This window comes from Balaenoptera ricei, chromosome 5 (assembly GCF_028023285.1).
Source record: "Balaenoptera ricei isolate mBalRic1 chromosome 5, mBalRic1.hap2, whole genome shotgun sequence".
Lineage (NCBI taxonomy): Eukaryota > Metazoa > Chordata > Mammalia > Artiodactyla > Balaenopteridae > Balaenoptera > Balaenoptera ricei.
The window spans coordinates 124,839,169-124,863,633 of record NC_082643.1 but is presented as its reverse complement, the minus strand read 5'-3'; the positions used below and the strand labels follow the sequence as shown (position 1 = coordinate 124,863,633).

At 41.1% G+C, this 24,465-nt stretch overlaps 1 protein-coding gene across 2 annotated transcripts in view; it reads right to left on the bottom strand.

Annotated features, from left to right (window-relative positions):
• Positions 1–3,255: 3,255 nt before the first annotated feature.
• Positions 3,256–24,465, bottom strand: part of AFG2A (AFG2 AAA ATPase homolog A) — a 339,619-nt gene continuing 318,409 nt past the window's right edge. For both annotated transcript variants that reach the window (XM_059923550.1, XM_059923551.1), the window contains exon 16: positions 3,256–4,192. In XM_059923550.1, the coding sequence (XP_059779533.1) occupies positions 4,016–4,192 (177 nt within the window). In that variant the 3' untranslated portion in view covers positions 3,256–4,015. The remainder of the gene's footprint in view (positions 4,193–24,465) is intronic.

The following is a 24,465-nucleotide window of genomic DNA, read 5'->3' as shown; positions in this document are numbered from 1 at the left end:
TCATACACTATTTTTAAGTCCATAAACATGAGATTCTGGAATTAGAAGTCGAACCACCATAGAGATAAAGCCGGGCAAACTCTAATCAGCAACACCTGACCTGCTCTTTTTTGTGGCTCAGACCTTTACTGTTACTGTTGTAGAAAGGGCACAAACTTCAAATAAAGGACTATCATTGCCTTTTCAACGGTAATAATTAGCTACCTAAAGATATAAAAAATAATTGGTTTGGAATAGACTAAAGATGTAGTGCTCTAAAATCTTTTAAAGTTCTTAAATTCCAACTCTTTGCAGGATCACAGTGCCATGGAAACAGATGTCTGACTCCCAGATTGAATTTCTCCCACCCGCTGCAAGACATGTAGCACCTAAACACTAACTTTCACCAACAAATTTCTTCCAACTTCACAAGGAAAAATATTGTTTTTCTATTTCTTTAATTTTGTATCAGTTTGAGATGACGGATGTTTGCTAAGCTAATTGTGGTCATCATTTCATGATGTTAAGTCAGATCATTATGCTGTACACTTTAAACTTATACAGTGCTGTATGTCAATTATATCTCAATAAAACTGGAAATTAAAAAAAGCTAGTAGAAAACAAAAAAATTCTTTCAGCTTGTTTCCTGGGTCATAAAAGCCTGATCTCTTATTTACCTGCTTGCATTTTATTCCATCATACCCGGTACCCCTGATTTTCCAGACACATGGAATTGTGGGCGTTGTGGATTGCACTGGAACGGGGTGAATAGGGTTGTGATGTTAGTTAGAACGCAGAACATGGCTATAGGTACATTTTGCCCTTGCACCATAACATGTCAGTTTAAAGTCATCTTTTAAAAATTGTCATAAAATACTTAGGCATACAAAAAGTATAGATTGTATTACAATCAACATCTGTATTCCCATCACTCAGCTTAAGATATGAAACATTTCAACTTCTCTCCCCTGAGGAAATTCCTTTCCAGTACTTGGTGTTTTATGTTTCCATTCATGTAGTCTTTTACTACATGTCCGCATAAACAACATATTATTTTGCATGTCTTAAACTTTAAATAAATATTGTTAAGTATCCTTCTGAAACATTCTTTTTGCTTTTGAGATTCCTCTGTTTTACATACAGCTTTTTTTTTTTCTTTTTTTTAAACTGCCACGGGTACTGTATTGTATGAGTATTCCATAGAAATCCACTCTGTTACTGATGGATATTTAGATTGTTTCCAGTTTCTTACTACTTACAAATAATGGTGCTATGATTTTCTCATTCATTACTATATTGAATAGCTTGCTCTGAGGTATACACTTGAAGGACTGTTGGGATTATAGGGTTTTCAACATTATTAGACATGCTAGTTGTTTTCCAAAGTGGCTGCACGAATTTATACTCTGCCAGCAGAGCGTGACGCTCCACCGCTCCACATCCTTTGGGATTATGAACTCTGTAAGCAGGTTTTTAGCTGCTGGAATCCTCTGTGGCCAGGGTGAGGATATATTCCTCCAAGTAGTGCAACTGTTGGTCACCCAAAGGATATTTCTAGCTTGGATTCTGTCTTCATGTTTATTTCTAGGTTTTGAGCTCTGTGTCAGAGTTTGTATGAATTCAAACCCTGAAGCCATGGTCGTGTGAGCCCATAGTCAATCCTCTTTTTTATTCCAAAGCACAGACCAAGTCGAGAGAAGTTCCTTGTGGTCTCCCTGGCCTGTGGGAGGCTGTCTCGTCTGCCCTTACACTGAAGGTGTTGGTCTTTAAAGATCTGAACACTATGTACGAGGCTCAGTCACAACTTCCAACATTGTATGGGCTGAAGGGTCTGAGTGGCCATTAACACCTAAACTCCTTGCTGATGAGGTGGCCATCCTCCTCCCCAGTGCGCAGCCCCAGCCCGAGAGCCTCAGTGTTGGTTCAAGCTTATTGTTCTGGTTTTTCGTTTATTGGCAACGGTATTTAATTTTCCTGTTTAGGCCTTTGGGGATAAGTTTTCCTCTTATTTTCTTGTGCCCCAGCACTTAGAGGGAAGTTACGGTCTCCTAATAACTAAAGGGATAATGGGAAGCACAAAAGTAACTTTGAGGTTCTATTTATTTCAATGTGTAAGCCTTATTTTCTAAATCAAGAGAGTCCAACAGAACTTTCTGAGTGATGGAAATGTTCTACAATCTATTCTGTCCAATATGGCAGACACTTGTCACATGTGGCCTTTGAACATTTGAAATGTGGCTAACATGTCTGATGAACTATATTTTTAATATTATTTAATTTTAGTTAAAATCTCAAATAGCCATGTGACTAGTGACTTTTATTTGACAGCACATTTATATATATATGTTTTTGGCCGCACCACATGGCTTGCGGGATCTTAGTTCCCAGACCAGGGATTGAACCCAGGCCCTTGGAAGTGAAAGCGTGGAGTCCTAACCACTGGATGGCCAGGGAATTCCCAGCACATTCCTAAATGGTAGTAATAGTCTTCGTCCCTTGGGTGGTTTTATGTACTAATAAACCAATGTAGTCTGGGTAAAAACACCTTGCAAATCTACTTTTTAAAAAAAATTATTTATTTTTGTTTATGATTTTTGCCTGTGTTGGGTCTTCGTTGCTGCACGCGGGCTTTCTCTAGTTGTGGTGAGCGGGGGCTACTCTTTGTTGTGGTGCGCGGGTTTCTCACTGCGGTGGCTTCTCTTGTTGTGGAGCACAGGCTCTAGAGCGCACGGGCTTCAGGAGATGCGGTGCGTGGGCTCAGTAGTTGTGGCTCGCAAGCTCTAGAGCGCAGGCTTCAGTGGTTGTGGCACACGGGCTTAGTTGCTCCATGGCATGTGGGATCTTCCCAGACCAGGGCTCGAACCCGTGTCCCCTGTATTGGCAGGTGGATTCTTAACCACTGTGCCACCAGGGAAGCCCGCAAATCTATTTCTGATAGTCAAAGGATGAAATAGCTGAGATGTGATTTCAGAATATCTACCACCACAAAACTGTACAGCCCAGTTATTTTGATAATCAGGTATTTCTCGCCTGACTTGTCTTTCTGGGAATTTTCAAAGATCTACAGTGACTGGGTTTAAGTACACATTCTTTTCATTGCCAGCTTCTGAACTGGAAGTCAACCAATCAATTTCCAACAGCTTTTTCAAGGATATTTATGGAGTATTAAAGTGTCAAGAAATCTCAAGGATAAATAATTTGGAGCATAAATACAGATATTTAGAATGCAACGTAAGACAATATGATTAAGAGTACAAGTTGGTTTTTCTTTGAACTGAAGAAGTTTATTGGTAACCTGGAAATGCATACAAGTTAAAACATGAATACCTCATATGGTTAATTTATAGCATTTTTATGAAAACAAGAAAAAGAAAAAATAAACACAAGTACTTCTAGGTCTGGACTGGGCTTATATTTCCAATTTTTTAAACTTTCAAAGGGCATTATAGTATGTGAAATAACTCTCAATTCTTTTCTAAATTGCCATAAGTACAGGTTAAGAAGGATAAAGCGAAAATGTTAAGTCTGAATTATAATGAGAACAAATACGTATTTGGAAACAAGGTCACATAAGCCTAGCTGGTGCTTTAGCCATTTCATGGGCTGGCCTTCAAAATTAGAGGTTTGTAAATAATTTTCACCGTGCTTTCATCTTCTACACGCATTTTCTATGTTCTTGTATAAAACTGATGCCCACAGTTTTGGTATTTGGAAATGCACTGAAATGGATTCTGGAGTAAGGAAAGCATTCCATGGGAGGAATGAACCAGGTCAAATAATGAAAAAGCTAAAAGTTTGCCTTTTAAAACTCAGCACACATTTCCGGATAAAACTGACTTAAACTCTTGTCCAGAGATTTTTCATGGATATTTTCATTGTTGCCATATGATTCAAAATGTCTATAAGAACTGAAGCCCCTCAATCTAGTCAACATATTTCAGACATTTTGCTTATTAAGGGCTATTCTGACACTCTTTAAAAAAGAAACAAGTTTTCTCTAGAAAGTATTTTTAGCAAAATGAATATGTATATTTTCTCAGAGCACATGCAGCCCACTCTTCTCTTGATAATCTTCATAGAAACGTCTCAGTGATTCAGGAAGTCTGGGTGTCACGATGCTCAAGGCTCGAGTAAAGTGTTTTTTCGTAATGCTTTTGGCTTGAATGTCTTCTTCCAGAGCCAGAAGGCCTGCCTCTTTACATACGGCTATAATCTGAAACAATACAAACAAAAACAAAAACAAAAACAAAAAAAAAAAAGGAGAGAGAAAACAATCAATACTGTTTTTTAGAAATGTTAACATTTGAAATATTCATCCGTGGTAACTTCTACAACTATAAGCCTATCCCTAAAATTTATCTTTGGGAGTCATTCCACTTGTCTTCAAAAGGATAAAAAGTAATCACCTTCATTTCAAAACAACATATTAAGTACTGAGATCCAGGAGCGACAAAAAGATACATGTTATGGCGTTTGCTCTTAAGGAGCTTACAATTGTAAAGGTGGAGCGGACGTGCAGGGCGCAGCCCTCTAACACGGGACGGGACGACAAAGGATGTCTGTGGGGGGGGGCGTGGACGGGGGAGAAGCCCAGCGATAAGGGGAGGGCCGCGGAAGGAGGCACTGATGGAGAGTGAGGGCCTGCACAGCAGCACACCTTGTCATAGCACAGAATTTCCACATTCCTTTCAACCTGTGATCTATTACCAGCATGTAAAAGCATTTCTTTATGTGCATCTCCTTAATGAGTTCTTAAATCTTAGGAATATCAGATAGAGTTGTCTCCGTTTACTTTGGAGAGCTGCATTAGAACAGAGAAGTGAATTCTGTTTACTCAGCGAGGAAAGCTGGGAGAATTGCAAAGAATCTGGGGAGGGGTGGAGTGGCTGCAGAGGGAGGGAGGAGAGAGTGGGCGGTAGGAAAACGGAAGGGAGGAAGGTTCAAGTCTTGAATCCTGAAATGTGTTTTAAGCTCTCCGGACTTCAGACAGCGGAAGCGGGCTGATGCCAGTGTCATTCTAAAGACACATTACTGTGGTGAAAAGAGCTTGTGGGATGAAAAGAGATATTGTGATTTTCAGGGCAACAGGGAAAACAGTGATTGATATTGACTGCACCCTTATATCGGTAAATGAAAGGGCCAGCTGAAACACATTTGTCCAGCCATTCAGCATATTTTCTCTGTTTGTTCACTTACTGAAAAGAGTTCCTCTGCTTATGCTGGGCTAATGGCTGCCAAAGCAGTTTAGTAGCTCTTTAGGGGATTTAGCAGCATGTTTAGGGAGCTTTCAAAAAAACATGCATAGATTTAGATGGCTTTGTCAAATTACGACAATGTAACTGTTAGTTCTGGGCTTCATTAATGAGCACTGAAGTCGACTATAGTGGTTATGCATGTTAATGCTTTTCCAAAAAGAATGGCTACCAACTTGTTGAAGGAAAAAACAAAACTTCTAGGGATTAGGGAAACAACTTCATCACATATTCTGGTGCAAAAAGGGCTACTTGAAAATCAGATGTGATATTTAATAAGCACAATAAAAGCACGTAAAACGCCCCCATGGTAAACTGGCTCTATTCTGTTCCAAAGGGAACCTTGGGGACCTCCAGAAGGAGGTGAAGGGACCAAGTACGGAGAGCTCAATCCCCTCCTCCCCTCCATCTGAGCAGCACTTCTTTCATCTGTGCAAGAATCTGAAGCGATGGTTGCAAGGCTGAAAAGCAGGAAGAAGAGTCACTGCAAGGGCACAGAGGACTGAATTTCCTGCTCGCTGGTGCAGTTCGAGCTGCTTCTCTGAGACAGTACAGGAAAGGTTTCCACTGTGTGGCTCCCCCCTCAGGCTAAGCCGAGTAGAGGTTACCACCACTGGGCCAATGCCATGTCTTGCACACTTCATACCTGACACTCCCCTCAGAAAATACCGGACCCAGCACATAATGACTACAAACATTTACTGAACACCTACCACGTGTGCTAGACAATTACTAATGACTTCACTAATTAACTGCTGCGGGACTTGTGCCCCCAGGTTTTGTACATGCAGTGGCCCCATCGCAGAGGTGTATGTGGAGCCTGATGGAAGCATGGCAAATGGAGTGGTGGTGAGCGGCGGGGGAGGGAGGTTGGGTTGGGTTGAGGAAAGAAGGGGAGGCGCAAGGCTGCTTGGAACCTCTCAAAATTCCTGGAATTTGGTTCATGTGGCCGGGTGGCTAATATTGCTGGCACATTTGAGAAAGTGAACCAACAGTCAAGTAAGGCTTCCTCTCTCAGTACACAGTCATCAAACTGGGAGAACAAGAAATGATTATACTCCTCTAATAACTGGAATCTCAGGTAGCCTAACATGTCAAGGTAGGGAAATGTAGGTAGTGGGAAGAGAGGTCACTGAGGCCTCGAAGGCCGTCCTTGGGGTCGGCTCCCCTGAGCAATTTCTCTTTGCAGATCAACCTTCCTTCCTTCATATCTGCATCTATAGATTTTTCTCTAAGCTATAAACTGCTCTTTGCCCTTAGCTTCTACGGCAGTGGCAGAGGGGGGCACTGGTGGTGGTCAGAGCAGTAACTGCCATTTGAAAGCTGGATGTTAGTAACTTGGGGCCTTCGGTATATGTTAACATTTCACAATAATTTGCCAACTATATTTAATACTGGCCTGACCCTTAATTAACAATTTCTACAGAATTGTGAGGTATAGAAAACTTGGACAGAGTTTTGACTAAAGCGCTAAGAAATGTTTGGATTACACAGAGATGACCTTTAGAATCTCTGGGAGACAATGACAAGGGAAACAGAGCAGCTGAATACTGGTACTCAAGCACCTCATATGAGGTTGTCTTCCCTTGTGTAGAAGGAGCCCAGCTGTTTGCTGTTCTAGGGTGGCTGAGGGCTGCCTGAATTCAACACTTGCTTCAATAAACCTTATCCTGTTTCTTTTTATTTACAAGGGACGCCCTGAAGAACCAGTCAATTAGGCAATCCTTTCTGCCACTTTTATTTTCCTCTCATATTTGCTTAGCAATATACAACAAGTAATTGAGAGGAAATAGAACTCTACTCATAATTAACCCGTCACTCATCAATCAACACCCACTGAATGGCTACTCTGCGCAACAACTAGGTGAGGCCAGCTGGAGGGTCCAGAGATGTCCAAGACATAGTATTAAGAGGTACCACTAGCAAGGCAAAAGGAAAGTGCTTTGGTAGGGAAAGAAGGAAGAAATTATTGGTTCATAAACTGGAGTGGGAAAGACAGAATTTAGATATGCACACAGGAAAGGAAGGGGCATTCTGAGCAGAAGAAATAAAGTGAGCAAGGTGGGGAGAAAGAGACCAGGAATTACAAGGATCTAGCCTCAGTATCCAAAATGGAGGGGGGGAAAAAAAAAAGAGTAATTCTATCATGAAAATGTCACTAAAAATAACAATGATAGTTTTCAGAAGTCACGTGGGCCATAATGACAGTAAAGGCTAGCCAGTGACAGTCATCTCTAATGCTCTAAACCCAAGTCACAAGCAGATGATGCGCTAGCAGCTGACAGAGCATAACTCCTAGAAGATCCTTTGTTTTTATTTTTTTCCCCATAAAAGGGCTTTTTAGTAGAAATTCCAAAAGGAAAAACATTAATCAGATTATTGGTTCTTCTCTCCTAACTCCAATAAGAAGACAGGCCCGGTAATGCAAGTATTCTTAGGAGATCCATTTCATGATGGCTGGTTTCTATTTGCCCTGGGTCATTTATTTTGGCGTGAGTTCCAAGATACCATGCTTCCCAAGAAAAGTGCAGCTTTCCTGCTTGTTTTCATGGCCCATGCCAGCATTCCCCTTGACATATTAGTGTCTTTTCAGAGGAAGAAGTATTGCATGATCAAATAGGTTTTAGGTAGCACTGTATATACTCTGTCTCCCACAAAGCACAGTGGAATGCTAAAGATTTCTGTGAAGCCTAGCAATGATGATCCGCTTAATTTTTTTAACCTGATGTTTTTCCCACAGAACTTCTACTTGTCCTCTGTTTTTGGCAGAACACCTATAAATGGTTACCTTTAGGGCCACTGCTGACCTTCAGCACGCACTCTGGGAGGTGCTCACCCACACCAAGCAGCTCAATCTAGGCACAATATGGCTCTTGCCTAGCTTATATCCTTTTCTCTTTTGCTCTCACCTATTCCAGAACCGAGAGAAAAGGGAAGGGGCTGAGCAAGAGAGACTGGAGGAGGACCAGTCTGTTGAACGGAGTCAGAAGGCAGCAGCCACAGCACGAACTTGTGCCCTGGACCTGCACGTAGTCCATGCACATTTGTTGAATTGAATTGAACAGTTCCTTAACTATCCACAGATTTTCCCAAAGTGCATGTTATATACATATTTCTAACATTTGGCCAATATCCTGTAACATTTTTACTTAAGTTTCATATGACCTAGACTTTGTCAGTTACATTTAAGTTTTTGGAATGATAAACTCAGTAAGAAAAATTATTTAACACTGTGATATATGTTCATTTTAAGCAAATGTTTCGGTCTGGGGCACTACTTTGAATCTAGTTCTTTCCTTAGGAGCAACAGAAATTTTAGCGAGAATACAAGTATGCCTGTTAGTTTGAGGGATGCTTCCTTAGGTATCAAAATTTGTTATACAGGGACAGGAAATTTTTTTCCGTGTTGTCATGGGGGAGAAAACCACACTTTAATTGAGAAAGATTCCTCCAAATTTACCAACAATGCAGTAATATATATTGGTTTAGAGAACTGAAATGGAAGATTTGTTTATTGTGCAAATCGTTATCTATTGTCTCACTTGATGAAAGTAATCTGGCATCAGCTAATTACTGAAGACTTTTCTGTATTAAGCTTGGAAAGGTGAGGTCTTTTCAGATAAATGTGCTAATACACCTCTCTATTTGGGAATGAATACTATGGAAGCTGAGAAGAAGGCCCTTCAGTTTAAACTAGGACTTTCTCATTACTCCCTCTGAAGTCTGTAAGAAAGCTGAACGAGGGTATACATATGTGTATCTGCATCTACAGTACATACAGGGGCCACACAGCTCATCCTTCTGCTGGCATCACTTCTGAGATCACACGGAGTCTGGGACTGTTTCAGTGATGGGGGAATTCAGATGAATTTTCCCCATGAGGCCCCAGAAGAACCTCACTGAGGGGTGTAGACGAACATACAAATTTGAGTCACAGACTGTCTGGAATGTTTAACCCGTTTAGAAAGAAAACTCTTGGCACTTAGGCGCCTTAACATCTTTGGCAAAAAGGATTTTGGAGGCTTTCCCCTAATCCCTTCACCATCTTGTCTGTCCTCTTCCCCCAAAGGCTGCAGACTAGATCATTTAAATGAATTTTTAGCCAATTACCAGTTAGGTTGCTTTTGCCATTAGGCTGTAAAAGCAAAATGTCTTGGCTGGCTCTGTAAAGCCAGCGTGTGTTTACAGAATACACAGAGCGTGTATTCTGTGTTGTTCTAAAAAATATATATGTGCTTTGCTGAAAGGTGAAAATGTTATCTGTTTGGGGAAATGAGTAAACAAGACAAAAGACTAGCAGAGTGGGCCTAAGGTCTCACTGTCAGAGCGACTAAGACAGGCTGTGTTTCAGTGGCCGTGACACCCATTTTCTGTTGCCAACGTCACAAATCCTCTTTCCATTCATTCAGCAGTAATAATAGATCTATCAGATATCTGAAAAATAACAAAATAAGCAGGAAATCTCTATATGAAAGATTTAGGCATATTTGAGATGAGCTCCTAAAAGGTAAGAAAGGAAAAGATTTTTATGAAAATGTTTTGAAACCCTCAAAACAAAGTCACTGAGGAAAATAGTAATTGTTTTCAATTGCTGGAAAAAACGTAAGTCGGCAATATAAGCAAAGGGACATATGAGTATGAATTTTCATGCTATGCTTGTCCTCTGAAAAAGCAGTGCCTTTAGAACAACAATACAGCAATAACTGGATTACGTGAGACAACTCCCCCTGTGAGGGGTGTGGGGAGGCAACTTCCCAGGACGAGAAGGCTCTTGACCATTGAACCTTGGGAAATCTAATTACCTCACTTTTAAATGCAAAAGGGCAAAAGAGGCAATTGTGCAGAATTCTGAATGCCACGAAGAGTAAGAACAATGTCTTACTTCACTGTGGAAAAAAAAACGAAACCTCTTATACACAGCCTACGGTTCTTTCCCTCAATCCACGAAACAAGAAGAGTTTAAACAGGTGGCTCAGCTTTGTGAAACAGAAACAGGCTTATTGCGAAAATTAAAACCAACATGGTTTCTAAACAGGCAGCGGCAATTTTTTAAAACGACGTGATTAAGAATGACAGTCAAGGCAAAAACTGTTTACCAAAAAACTAATCAACAGGAAGGAAAACCTGAAAATGTCGGGCACTATTTTGGGTATTCATTCCTCCTGTGCTGTGACCCTTCCCTTGTTCTTTTCAGCTTCACAGCAGCACTACCTGTTTTCCTGGTGCACTGAGATGAGGAACCCAATAAAACTTCAAGCACAGTCATTTCCATTCCAGATAAGGCCTGGGTAGTAATCTGCACTTCTTTTCTATTGACTGTAAACAGATTACGACAATGACAACAGGAACACGTACCCTTGAGGGCATGTAAGCTTGGGAAGAAGGGCTGCTGCTCCAAGTAGGCCTAGGAGCTGCTCACTTCCAACAGGGAGGCTGAAATTCTAACATAACCGCCACCACTAAGCTCCTAACTACCTCTCAGAGCTTATCCGGATCCTCCAAAAAAACGGAAGGGTAACAAACTTCTGAAGGTGGCTTAAACAACCAACTGAAGTTCTGTTTGGTTCCCATCACCCCATTCTGCAGGCACAGAGTGTACTCAGATCTGTGGAGAAAAAGAAGTCAGTGATTTTAAATGTGCCAGAAGAGGAGGCTTATTTATAGGGAGACCTCAGATGATAAAAAAGTGGCTCCGGAGAGCTGAGTTCATTTACCTAGTTTAATCAGCACATGTCAGGGCTGCTTTTTAAAGAATTCACAGGAAAACTACAACTGCATCCTAGGGACAGTAATTTATGGGTACAAGGATATGGCCATGCATGAGTAGGTGAGCTGCACAGTACAGAGTAGACTACATGGGGAGATGGAGCTGGAGGAGAGAGACGCCCCCAAGCCCTTCCTTGGGCAACTACACGCTGGATCCACGCGGAGGCAGAGCTCCCCTCTCTGCGCCGCTCCTGATGTTTGGCGCCAAGAAAGCTCGCCTTCCAGTGAGGCCTAAATGTGCTTTTCAGCTTCTTTGTATGTCAAGTGTACTAAACAGCTTTAAAGAATTCACCAAAAGAAATGCTCTGCAGTGCTTTTAAAGGCCTTAGGTATTTTCAAGAAAGTGGTTTTGTTAAAAGCATCTTCTGTCTGGAACACCTGTGCCCTGTTGCGCTTAATTGGGCTGCAGCTGGCGCTGACTGTGGCGAGGGGCGGGGGACACGGTGCGCGCTCAGCTCCCCGCCCCCTCGCTTTTCTTTTCACTTTCACAGCCCCGCGACCTCCTTCCCCTACGTGTCTGAGCGATTAGGAGCCCAGTAGAGAGTGGAGTCCTGCTGTTTGCGAATAGCCTGCACTGGAGGTGCTTCAAGGAGGAGGCTACCTGGGAGATTATGTGCTCACGCGGACGCCGAGGACCCATTCTCCCCCGCCCCATTGAGACGCGGTGAAAGGTGGCTGAATGTCCGGGCCTCACAGATGTGACTGAAGGGAGCGCAGCAGGCTCCTGGCCACAGAGCCGCAGATGGAGTCAGACTGTCACAGGCACAGACACGGCCAGGGGTGCCCCGAACTGCCAAGAACGCAGATCAGAGCGCAGAACAGCGCCAGCCGGGGAAGGGAACTGGAGGGAAGCAAGTGGCGTTTATTTCAAGTTCTTTAAAATACCACCTCACCGAGCGTGGGAGGCTAGACGTGAGAATTCTGGAGGGCAAGTTTCAGATTTAAGGAATCACCTAACTACTGCCCTTGGATTGTCTGCAAAATAAGCTTTATGATACGAATCCATCTGGGTTTATGTTAAGATCATACAATCTAGAGTGCCATACAGAGTACAGAGTCAAAAGAAAAGAATTTCTAGAAGCCTAGTGATGTTAGAGAAGGGGGAAAACCCCCTGGGTTGCTTAATTTTGCTGATGTAAGTTATTATGAGGTCTCTAAAATATATGGCTGAAGTATATGTACATCCGGTCATTATTACTTGCATGGAGAAACCCATAATAGTTTTTGTTTTTTAAAAATTTACAAATGAATTGATCATCCCACAGAGGGAAAGAGCTGGGGTTTTTATTCTTATTGTTTCTACAACCATCTGCAGCTGTGGGAACTTTAAAAGTTTCTAACATTAATTGAACCCATAACAAGAAAGAAAGGAGTATTTTTAGTTTTGAAAAAGAACACGCCAACTGGTATGGGTATAGAGAGAACAAGAACCTCGTGGTAGGGAAGGAGAGGGGTGAGAAGGCAAACAGATGTTGGGAGGCCTCCATTCATTCATTTATTCAACAAATCTTTACTGACCACCTACAAGGTTCCAGGCCCTGGGGAACAGAGCAGTGAAGAAAACAAAGTCCCACCTTCATGCAACAAGATTGTGCAAAGGACTGGTTTAACGTACTCACCCTTCAAGGTTCAGTGTGACTGTTTCCACTGAGAGGCGCTCCCAGCGGCAACTTCACTACCTCCCCACGCCTGGCTGCTTTAGGACCCCTTGGCTTATGGTCTGGTAGCGGCCTGTACTACTGTTCTGTCATATCACAGTTGTCAGGTAGAGAGCTATTAGTGGTAAACGTCTGCCTCGCCTCCTCACTAGATGACAAGTTCCATGTAGGCTCGCCAGCCTTGGCCCTGCTGTACTCCCAAAACGTACCAAGCCCCTTGACCTTCGGGAGTCTACAAAAAGGTCTACTGCTGAGCTCATCTCTGAACAGAGATATAAAGTGGTTTTTACCTTTTTTTGTTTTAAATACACACAAACACACATACACATGCAGCTCTTGCTGTGACAACTGCAGCCAAGATAACTGCCTACTGTAGACTAAAAAAGCAATAATGTCTGGGGCACAATGGGTCATCCTAGGTGTGTATTTGTGAGCCCTTGCGGGGCGTGCTGATGACCAAGTTACGCTCAGAAGGCTACTGAAGCCCTGCAAGAGGCACCAAACTTTGGGTAAAAAGCACTTAGGAATGGGAGAGCTAGGACCCCCCGCAAAGAGGAGAGAAGAGCACAACAGGGGATATTCTAGGGAGAGGAGACCAAGCAAAGTTCAGCTAGCTCTAGGACTCCTCTCGAAGTCTGGAGGGTTGGATCCTCCCTGCCAGTGTTGTGGGAGCTTGGGAAGCAGTGGCTGGGGGAGGGTGTAAGCAGGGGTGTTAAGCCAGTTTTAATATACCCCGTGTTTCATCATCTGTCAACCGTCTTCACTGCAAACTCCCACATCATGCCCCAGCAACACACACAGAAAAATGCCTCCTTTGAAACTCCAGAGCTTCGGGGATGCTCTGGGCAGCCTTCCCTGGATCTTGTCTAGCTTGGGATTCTGGAGTCTGACCACAGAATGGAGGATTCGGGAGTTAGTACCTTTTACGCCACCTTTTTTCTTTTTTTGAGATATAATTGACATAGAACATTACATTAGTTTCAGGAGTACAACATAAAGGTTCACTATATGTATATGACGTGAAATGATCACCACAATCAGTTATTTCTTTTTCCTGTGATAAGAACTTTTAAGATCTACTCTCCCTGCAACTTCCAAATTCACAATACAGTGTTATTAACTATAGTTACCATGCTGTGCGCTACACATCCCCAGGACTTACTTATTTTATAAGTGGAAGTTTTACCTTTTGATTGCCTTCACCCCCCACACCCATTTAATATATATAATGAACTCGTTTCTCCTTTCCCATCCTCCGAGCAGCTGCAGGCTGGTCCTGCTCAATCAGCAGCCTTGCTTGGCATCCTTAAAGTCATTTTAAAGAGTATGGTATGGTGTTAATGGCTATCTGTGTTAAATAGAAAAAAATGACTTGACAATACTTAGCTAGCTAAGGTGCATCTGAAGACAGGTCCCAGTGAGCAAACGCTAAGTATCATCAGCTCATGACAGGGAGTGAGAAGACAACATGATTATTTATCTTACACTTATTTTACAGATGTCATTCTCATTGACAGTAGTATTGTCCTGAAAGAAAGGAAAGCTCTTCTTTCCCAATAGCATATAAATAAATAAAAATGGATTTATATTAAGTGATATCACCATCAAATAGGATACTCTAAAACACCTAACAGTATATATTCACATATCTTCTGTACTTTTACATTTTTAAGGTGGTCTCTGTTTCCTCTGACAGATAATCCTTATGTTGCTTATTAGCCATTTGTTTAGAAGCTCACATTATATTATTTTGTTTCAAACTCAAATAATAATAAAGCAACACTGTCTTATTTGTTACACGAACTGGATGCTATTTCAAGTATTACTTCACCAGTTTTGTGTGTTTATTGGCTATATAATAAAGATTTATTTATTTATTTATTTATTTTTTGGCTGTGTTGGGTCTTCGTTTCTGTGCGAGGGCTTTCTCGAGTTGCGGCGAGCGGGGGCCCCTCTTCATCGCGGCGCGCGGGCCTCTCCCGTTGTGGAGCACAGGCTCCAGACGCGCAGGCTCAGTAGTTGTGGCTCACGGGCTTAGTTGCTCCGCGGCATGTGGGATCTTCCCAGACCAGGGCTCGAACCCGTGTCCCCTGCACTGGCAGGCAGACTCTTAACTACTGCGCCACCAGGGAAGCCCCCTATAAGAAAGATTTTTAACCTAGGGTCCTTGGATAGCTAGATGGGTCTAAGAATATTCTGAAACCTGTGAACACTTTTATATGTAGAGAGACGGTTCAAAGCTTTCATCATATTCTAAGAAGGAACCATAACCCCAAAAGGGTTAAGAACGACTGCTCTATAGTAACTACACTTCAAATCCTTTTTTTTTTTTAATTAAAAAAAAAATTTTTTTTTTTTTTTAGCTGCGCGGGGTCCTCGCTGCCGCGCGCGGGCTTTCTCTAGTTGCGGCGAGCGGGGGCTACTCTTTGTCGTGGTGCGCGGGCTTCACCGCACTGGCTTCTCTTGTTGCCGAGCACGGGCTCTAGGCACGGGCTTCAGTAGTTGTGGCTCGTGGGCTCTAAAGCGCAGGCTCAGTAGTTGTGGCGCACGGGCTCAGTTGCTCCACGGCATGTGGGATCTTCCTGGGCCAGGGATCGAACCTGTGTCCCCTGCATTGGCAGGCAGATTCTTTATTTTTTTTTTTTAATTAAATTTTGTCATTTCTATCTATCTATCTATCTATCTATCTATCTATCTATTTATGGCTGTGTTGGGTCTTCGTTTCTGTGCGAGGGCTTTCTCTAGTTGTGGCAAGCGGGGGCCACTCTTCATCGCGGTGCGCGGGCCTCTCACTATCGCGGCCTCTCTTGTTGCCGAGCACAGGCTCCAGATGCGCAAGCTCAGTAATTGTGGCTCACGGGCCCAGCTGCTCCGCGGCATGTGGGATCTTCCCAGACCAGGGCTCGAACCTGTGTCCCCTGCATTGGCAGGCAGATTCTCAACCACTGCGCCACCAGGGAAGCCCGGCAGGCAGATTCTTAACCACTGTGCCACCAGGGAGGTCCCTTCAAATCCTCTTAAATCCTATGACTCCTTCATTGTAATATCTATCTTCCCCTTTCCAGATGACTTAGGCCAGAATGCAACTGGGCTAGAACTACCACAGCTGGGGAGTATAGAAGTTACAAAGCAGAGTTGATCATAGTGAAGACAAGTAGTTTTTACTTTCTCAGACCTTCCTCTTGTACCCTAGAACAATTCAACAACTGCCTCTAGGTATAACTAAGTGCTTATTTAGGTCTTTATTGACATGAAGAGGAACTAAAGATCTATATCCTATTTCATTTATTGAAAAAAAAAAAGGTAGGATAATAAGACACTAAGACCGCAAATTTAAGCATATTAGTTAAGGAATACAAAACCCAAGTTCCCAAGTTAAGATTAGCATTTACAAGTAGCACGTATTAACTATGTGTAATTTTAGATTACCCATTAAGTGAATTTTTAAATTTAAATATATGTAGGTTTTGATGTTTGGTAATAACATTACACACTGGGGTATTTATAAACTGAGGAAGTTGTTTCCTTATCTGAAAAACTATCTGGCCTGTTGTCTTATAAGGAGCGAGATGCACTTTGAACTATTTCTTGAATGTCCATTAAAAAGGAAAAAAAAAAAAGATCTCTGATTTTATTGATTTAAAAGCCAGTAGTAAGATACAGTGCTTGCCTTTTAACAATTAAAAAATTATATATGTAATATAACTTAAAAAGAAATTACAAATACTTGTAAAAGCCACATTGGCTAATCATTTTCATTACTGTTACTCTTAATCCAGATGCAGATGAAGAATAAAGATGATTCAGTTTATGAAGGCTTTACCAAAACATTCACGTTTTTTTCTTCTGATCATTAAGTCCATTACTTAACGGCCTATGAAACTTAAACATTCTTTCTTAACTACTGTTACCTAAACTCCTTTATAAGAATTCTAATGAGAGAACAAGATTTGTGACAAGTTCAGCAATGAAAAGAGCCAGAAAGTCTCCATTTGTAAAGAATAAACTAAAAACTGTGAGAAAGGCCATAAAAGCAATCCACAGATATGGAAAGGGTTGTGAAAAAAGGAGAAAAGATGAAACTACTTGTTGATAATGAAGAAATCACATTCAACATTTTTTTAATTTAAAAGATGTATTAAATTGTCACTTGGTGGGATTGGTTTGTTATCAGAAATGCAACAGTTGGTATATTTAAGGAGCTAATGGTGAATTTTTAAAGCATAGATTATTCATCTATAGTTTTTAAAATCTAAAATGTAAAATTTAGTGAATTTGAGTATGTCTATTTAGTAAATCTCATGACTGTACCCATACATTTTACCTCATCATTTTAAACTAACCATCAAAAAACGTATCATTGGAAAGAGACCAGTAGATATTTCTAACTGAACAGAATTTTTTTTCATGGAGGTGAGTCAACTGGACACAAGGGGATTACGATACAATGGAAACTATTTTGCAATCTTAGTCAATGTATTCTCTATTATGAATGATAAAATATACACATAAAAGCACCCTATAATGTTGTAAAGAGGAGCAAGTGCCAAGAATTTCCTCTTAAGGGCTGTACTTTTTCACTTGGAGATCTAATCACGAAACTTAAGATAGGCTACTCCTTGGTAACAAGCACCTCCGTTTTATTGTGCTGGCATCTAACTGGAAATAAACCCATACCATCTTTGATACAGTGTGTTCAAATATCTTCTGTACATATTTTATAATTACACTGAAGAATGTGAGAGTCAGGAGAAATTCTGAGTTATTTTACAGGTCTGTCCTGCTCTCCCCCACCAACTCTGTTCTCTTTGAAATAAAATATCTACATTCACACACCCACAACCCCCCTCATCTGCAGATGCAATATTAAGTCCACAAGATGTAGCATGAGTTTAAGCACTATATTAAAGTGTGAAGTATATTTTACTATCATTAGTTCGAAGCCCAGCATTTGTAAATCTTTTAAAATTAACTAGGCTGTTAAGATCCCATCACTCTGGCAGCAACCCAGCATAGCCGTGCCTTTAACAAAAGAATTCTGTAATAAAACGAGATTTTACATGCTGAAACAAAATATTTTAAACCATCTTTCTGCCAATTGCTCATTTTAGTAATATTTGTGGAATTTAAACCACCCCCCCAACACATATACAAATGTTCCCAAGGAAGATTATGCTAAGTTTTGGGTTAACCTCAGAATTACTAACTTTTTATATCAATCTTTTAATGAACACTTTTATTTTCTTTAAGAAGAAACCCAAGTCTTGAAAAGACTTTAAGGCATGTATTCTTTAATTGCCGTAACAAACACGACCAGGCTAACTTTAATCAACAGGGACTAATGAGTAGTTTTCACACTACATATGTGAACGCCTCTTAGCAAGGTGGATTAAATTCTGCCTCAGCTTCTCTTATGTTTCCAAATATTTGCAATCATTTGTGACATCTGCTGTATATTAGTTCTTGACTGCTAGGGATAGAAACTCAATTTGAATCAAAAGGGGAAATTCATTATAAGGATATTATTGGATCTAACAGAACCTGAGGACAGTAGTGTGGCTGGGCCTCAACAGACCACCTGGACTGGTTCTCTGTCCACGATTTTGATCTATGCTTCTCTGTGTACTTTGCCTTTATTTCTCTCTCACTACAGAGTGGTTTTCCCCACGTGGTAGAAAACACGACAATGCACAGTTTCTATGTTTTATATCTTACAGCTTTAGCCACCAGAGAGTCCTCATATTCTCATTTTAGTAACCAAAACTCCTGTGGCACGTCTCCGAGTGGCTTGGCCCAATCACTGTGGCTGGGGAAAGGGCATTATGATAGAGCCAAATTCAGGTAGGTCATTTCCTCTGCACCATATCAACCATGTGTGTGTTGTCACGTTGTGATGACAACTCTGTAGTTTTTTGGGGGGAGAAGGTGAAGATCCTTGGGGCCCTGGAAGTATAGGCGACTGGAGCAGGCCTATGTTGGCTGGTTGAAGGAATGAGAGAGAGAATGTTAAAAAGTGTCCTCTATTCTTCTCTATGTATATGTAACCTTGCATTACTTATGCATTGCTTCAAATGCTGTCTTGGCAACAAATTATCAAAACGTTCTGCTGAAAAGGTGCCAGATGGACCTCGTGCCCAGAGTGCAACTGCCTCCCTGCCAACCATACTTCCAAAACAACGGTGCTCAGCATACCTCAGCGGGGCCAGTTGCTTCTAGCTGCCGTTTTCTTAGATCATGCTGCTCATTAGGGGTCCAGATAACCTTCTGGGCTGTACAACTGATTTTCGGATCACAGGTTATCATCCAAAATATGATAAAGATGGAGCTCCAATGGCACCATCGGTTAGCACGCGGTACTTATACAAAATATGATAAAGTTGAAAAACCTCAAGGTCCAACTTCTTTGGTAATGATTATGGAATCTACAGGAAAACTTAAAGCTAGTTTTTTGAATGATGATTCTAACATGGGTCATGGTCAAAGACAGATGTTATCTTTGTGTTAAATCCATTCTCTTTCTTAGCAACTAGAGAAGTCTCAATGAAAATCAGAAAAGAAAGCAAACAAAAACTCAACTTCCTTTGTGGGGGGAGGGGTGATATAGCTAATAGATTACAAAGCTCGAGTCTGGAGCTGTTCAGTTTGGAAGTTAATGGAAATTTTATTTGGAGACTAGTCCCTAAATTCAATTAAAATTGTGCATGTAACTAGAACCGCGTGTTGACAAGACTTAAGGAGGGGAAGAATGAAATGGACAGTATTCCAAGTTTGGAAAACTTTGCCTTAATTCTGCCATTCTAAGTGTCTGAAAAATGATTTTAAGTGTCTTTCACACCAGCTCCACCCCACTTTGTAAACTTGACCAACTCTTTCTCTTGAGAATAGAGGTGAAAGGGGAGATAGATGAGATTGAGTCCTTAGTGAACATTTAAGGAGAGAATAATATTATATTTTTTCCCCCTCTCACTTAAACATTTTTTTTAACTAGGAAAAACTCAAACATATACAATAGTAGAGAGAATAATGTACAGCGAACTCTCATTCACCTGTTACCTGGATTTCTCTGTCAAGATCATAATCCAATGGTAAATCCTCGGTTCTCAACTTACTTGATCTATCATTTGATATCAATCACCCCCTCCACTTTCTTCAACTGGACACTGGAACACCTCACTCTCTTCACTCCAGCTACCCTGGTTTCCTGACTATTCTTAAACATGGAGAAAGCTCAGTCTTGCTCAGATCGCTTGCTCTTGTTGGTCCCCTTCTGGAATGCTCTTCTCTTGGATAACTAAACTGCACAATTCACTTACCTCAGGTCTTTACTCAGTTGTCACCTTTTTTAGTGAGATTTTCCCTGGCCACCTTCATTTAAACCTGTGGCCTCCTCCCTATAATCCTTTTTTCCTTCCCTGCTTTATTTTGCTCCTCCTCTGTTATTGTCATCTAATATATTACATTTTAACTTATTTTGTTGATGTCTTCTTTCTCCTCACAAAAATGAAGACCACAAATAGTACAGACTTTTGTTTATTTTGTTTGTGCCTGGAAACTTACTTGGCAAATAGTAGTTGCTCAGTAAATATATGTTGAATGAATGAATAAGGACAAGTCTGGTATTTGACTTAATGTTAACTAAAGTTAGGACTTTAGTCCTAACAGTTTGGTTTTTTACCAAATGTGGAATTTATGCCTTAGATCAGGTGCTGTATTTATCACTTTACATTGTTTATACTGCTTAGGCAGGTTGTTAAGACTTAAAAAACAAAAATATAAAACAACTTATCCCACAAACTTCAGAACCAATGAACCTTTATGCTCATGTTCTAATCTAGATTCAGTAGAGCTAGCTTTGACTACTATTGATTTCAAGTGTGCTTTTGGCCAGCCTTCCACAAAATGGGGCTGCACTAAATACCTAGTAACCAAATAAGAACAGTAGAGATTAAGTAGAGATTAGAGCTAAATGGAATGTGAAATAAAGCTCTCAGTTGTGATACTATTTTATATTCCCGAGTGGTTGCAAATAATTCCTGAAAGTATTCGAAGTGTAAATTCAGTCTGTCCATTGGCCACCCCCTCCCTTCCCTGACCCCATCACTACCCTAACCCAGGGTTCGCCGGAGAGGTAGGCTTAACTCAGGTGAAGCACACCTGGTTCAAAGCTCTGAGAACACCACCCAATACTGAGCTCTGCAAAACTGCAGCTCCAAAAAGGCTTTCTGACTGATGAACGCCTGATCAGGGGAGATCTTAGTGACTTTCGGTTGCTGGTACTTTTAAAAAGTACTCCACGTGAACTTATGCTGTTTTCCCAAGGCCTCAATGCCTGCCTGATCTGTCAGTCAAATCCACTAGCTTCAGACTCCCCTGTTATAGAAGTTCAGTTCAGCAACAGTACAACTCTTCTTCTACTTTCTCCTTTAAAAATCATCAGCAGAACCTGTTCTACATTCCTGGTCCTCTGAACAACAAAGCAGTTAGAGGTTATTGTAACCAGGATAATGTGTGATCTGTGAAGAAGTGATGCTTCTGAGAAGCAGAAAATCTGCTTTCCAGAAATATGTTTAGAGACAGAAAGTAAGGGTTTTGTAAGGAAAAACATAACAGAAGAAGAAAAACTGCTAGTTATATAAGCCAAAAAAACTGCAGTTGGCTTTGATTTTATGTCAGAAAGTATAAAATCAAAAGACAGAAATATTTTAATGTAAGAAACATTAAATATATATTAATTTACCTTATTTTAAATATTTTACTACTGATAGCATTTGAGTATCAAATACAAAGTAGTTTAGTAGTTTTTTTTCAAAAATAAGAATTATTTCAGACTAGCTCTAAATATATAGGTCCTTAAGTCTCTGAGAAATTAAAATGCAATAATTTTAGAGGCTAGTTTCAAGATTCAGTGTGACAAAATATAACAACAGGCAGAGACTTTTCAGTATGCTAATATTTCATGGAAATATGAAGATATAGCTACAAACATACCAGCTCTGAATCCCAAGCACACCGTGAAGCTAGTATTTCTTTAGGGGAGGAGAAGGGCTATTCTATTCAACTCAATTCATTTAGGAAAACCTATGCACAAGTCACTGTTCAATGCTCTTGGGAAGGGAATATAAAGACAACCTGTAGGAGCCTAGAATTCAGAAGGGGAAATAAGACAATTGTGTAAATGCTTTTCAGAAAGTGAAATAACTGACATATGAGAAACCTAAGATGCTGGTGCGGGAGAATAATATTGATGCTGCTGATAACAGTTACCACTACTACCGTTAGCACCACCACCAGTACCACTACTGATGGACTCCCAAATGTTCTAGATCTTCACATGTCTAATCCATCCAACAGTCCAGTGAGGTAGGCAGCATTCCCCCTCCCTCACAATTTATACATGCAGACACCGACATTTAAAGCATTTAGGTAAGTTTGCCCAATATCACACAATCAGGTAAGTGGTGACCCCAGTACCTTTGCTCTAAGTATATCAGGCTGCCCCCCACTGCAGCTCGGACGAGGAAGAGAAAATATCTACATCAAAGAGGAGATCCCTTGGTAATGAGCTTTAAAGGAATGTGAGAACGTGAAAACGCTGGTGTTGGCAGCGAGGCACTCCATGGGAAGGCACACTCCTGAGCAAGGCACAGAGGTGGCACAGGGCGGGCTGTATTCAGAGGCTCAAAAGTAGTTTCACAGGACTGGGGTGGTTTTCAAAGTATGCTCCTTGCTGCCTCCAGGTTCTCCTCAAATGTCTGAGGTACTGAGGAAGGATGAGAAGGGAAAGGCTAAGAGTGTAGGGGAAGAAGTGATCCAGGGAACAGAACCTGGGGAACACTTCGGCTTAGTGTGATACAAGGAGAGAGTCTGTAAAGACAGGAAGAACTACAGGAATCTAAGAGCGTTCACAGGAAAACCGGAAGAGCGGTTCAGGAACGGGGTGTGAATTCTGGCAGACAGAGCAGAAAGGCCAGGCAAGCCGAGCACTTCGAGCTGGTTACTGGGCTGGAGATGAGGAAATCCTGGGTAAGATCAGCTCAGCAGTGTGGAGGGAGGGAGGGGCCAGGCTGCCAGGGTTTGAAGAGTGAGTTAGGAGTGAGGAAGTGGAGGGAGGAGGTGTGCCAGACTTCTAAGGACTTTGGTGCAAAAAGGAGACAGGCTGTAACCTAAGAGTAACGATGATCTAAGGAAGGTTTAAAAAGGAATACACTATCCAAAAGTGGATGTAAAACAAGAAATGGTATTTCCAGAGTTAATTTTTAATTTCCTGAGTCCACTGCCGTAAGAATTTCAAACCATTTTGGCATTCATATCCTGGCATGCGTATGAACTTAATTGTGGAGATAAACTGCAGTAGCAGCTCAGACAGAAACCAAAAATCCTCTGTAAAATTACTGGAATGGTTACATTAAGTTCTCCTCAAACTTCTAATCCCCCAATTTCAACTATAACATAATGGTTAGAGGTCTTTCCGCCAGTGGGTAAAGACAGGTGCCCCAAAATGCAGCACAGAAAAGTTTGTTAAATGAACACTAGCAAACAAAAAACCTACTAACACATACAACGTGGTTATTCAAAAACTTCAGATCTTTTCCACTGTCAAATAATTTTCCTTTGTATTCATGTTTTATTTGCTTTACCTTAAGTCACCCCCTAATCAGGCTGACATCTACTACTGATGATTATATTAGACCTAAAAGTGTTCTTAAACAAATGAAAAATACTGACTTCCATTCCTGAAAGTCCTGCTTCCAATTTTCAGGAGGAAATTAAATAATGTATAAATCAAATACTGGGCCTAAGCCCAGACAGCTGAACATCGTTTTGTCCTTTCAAGGCAAAGAGGAAGTGTCTGCTATGGCAGGGACATGCCAAGAGAAATAAAGCTTAACCTCAGCCCCATGTGAAAGTGATTTTAGATAATCGGGGGTGTCTACAAATAGGTTAAAAATGGGACCACATACTAACAGGGAACTTTCCATGGAAGTTAAAAAATGTATCAAGCTCCAACCCCCACCTTAAAAACAAACTACGTTTGGGAAATGGCATGGCCTTAGAAATTCTATATAAAGGCAGTAGAGGAAAGGGAAAGTACACAGGGAGGAGAGAGTTGACAAGTCAAAGGGAAATTAAAACTTGTTTCCGCTTAGCATTTACTGTAGGCTCACAATTTGATTTCTTTGTAACTGCAATTGCCAGATTCAAAATGATATATGCATGTGAAGAGGAAGGAAAAGAGGGGGAGGAAGGGAGGAAAGGAGGGCGGGAGAGAGGGAGGAATGACTATGAATATGAGTGTGTGGGTAGAGTGGCAGATGGTGAAAAATTCTTTAGATCAGGGACCACCAAATTTATTCTGCAAAGGGCCAGAGAGCAAATATTTTAGGCGTTGTGGAGAACACGGGCCCTCCTGTAACTATTCAAATCGCTCTTGTCGTGTGCAAGCAACCATAGGCAGTATGTAAATGAATGAGTTGTGGCTGTGTGCCAATACAGCTTTATGGACATTGAAATTAGAACTTCATGTTTTTTCCTCTGCTTTTGATTTTTCTTCAATCACTTAAAAACGTAAAACTATTCTTAGCTTATGGGCCTTACAAAAACAGATTGTGGGACATATCTGACCTGCAGACTGTAGTTTGCTGACCCCCCTGGTTTAGATAGAATATTCCTATGAAACTGGGCTTGACTCAAATTTGGGATTCTGGGTGATAAAAACTGCTGTTTTTTTTTTTTGTCAGTAGCTGAACAAAAAAATGGTAGTAATGGTCAAAAGCATTTATTTGGAAGATGAAGCAGACTCCCTCTAACCC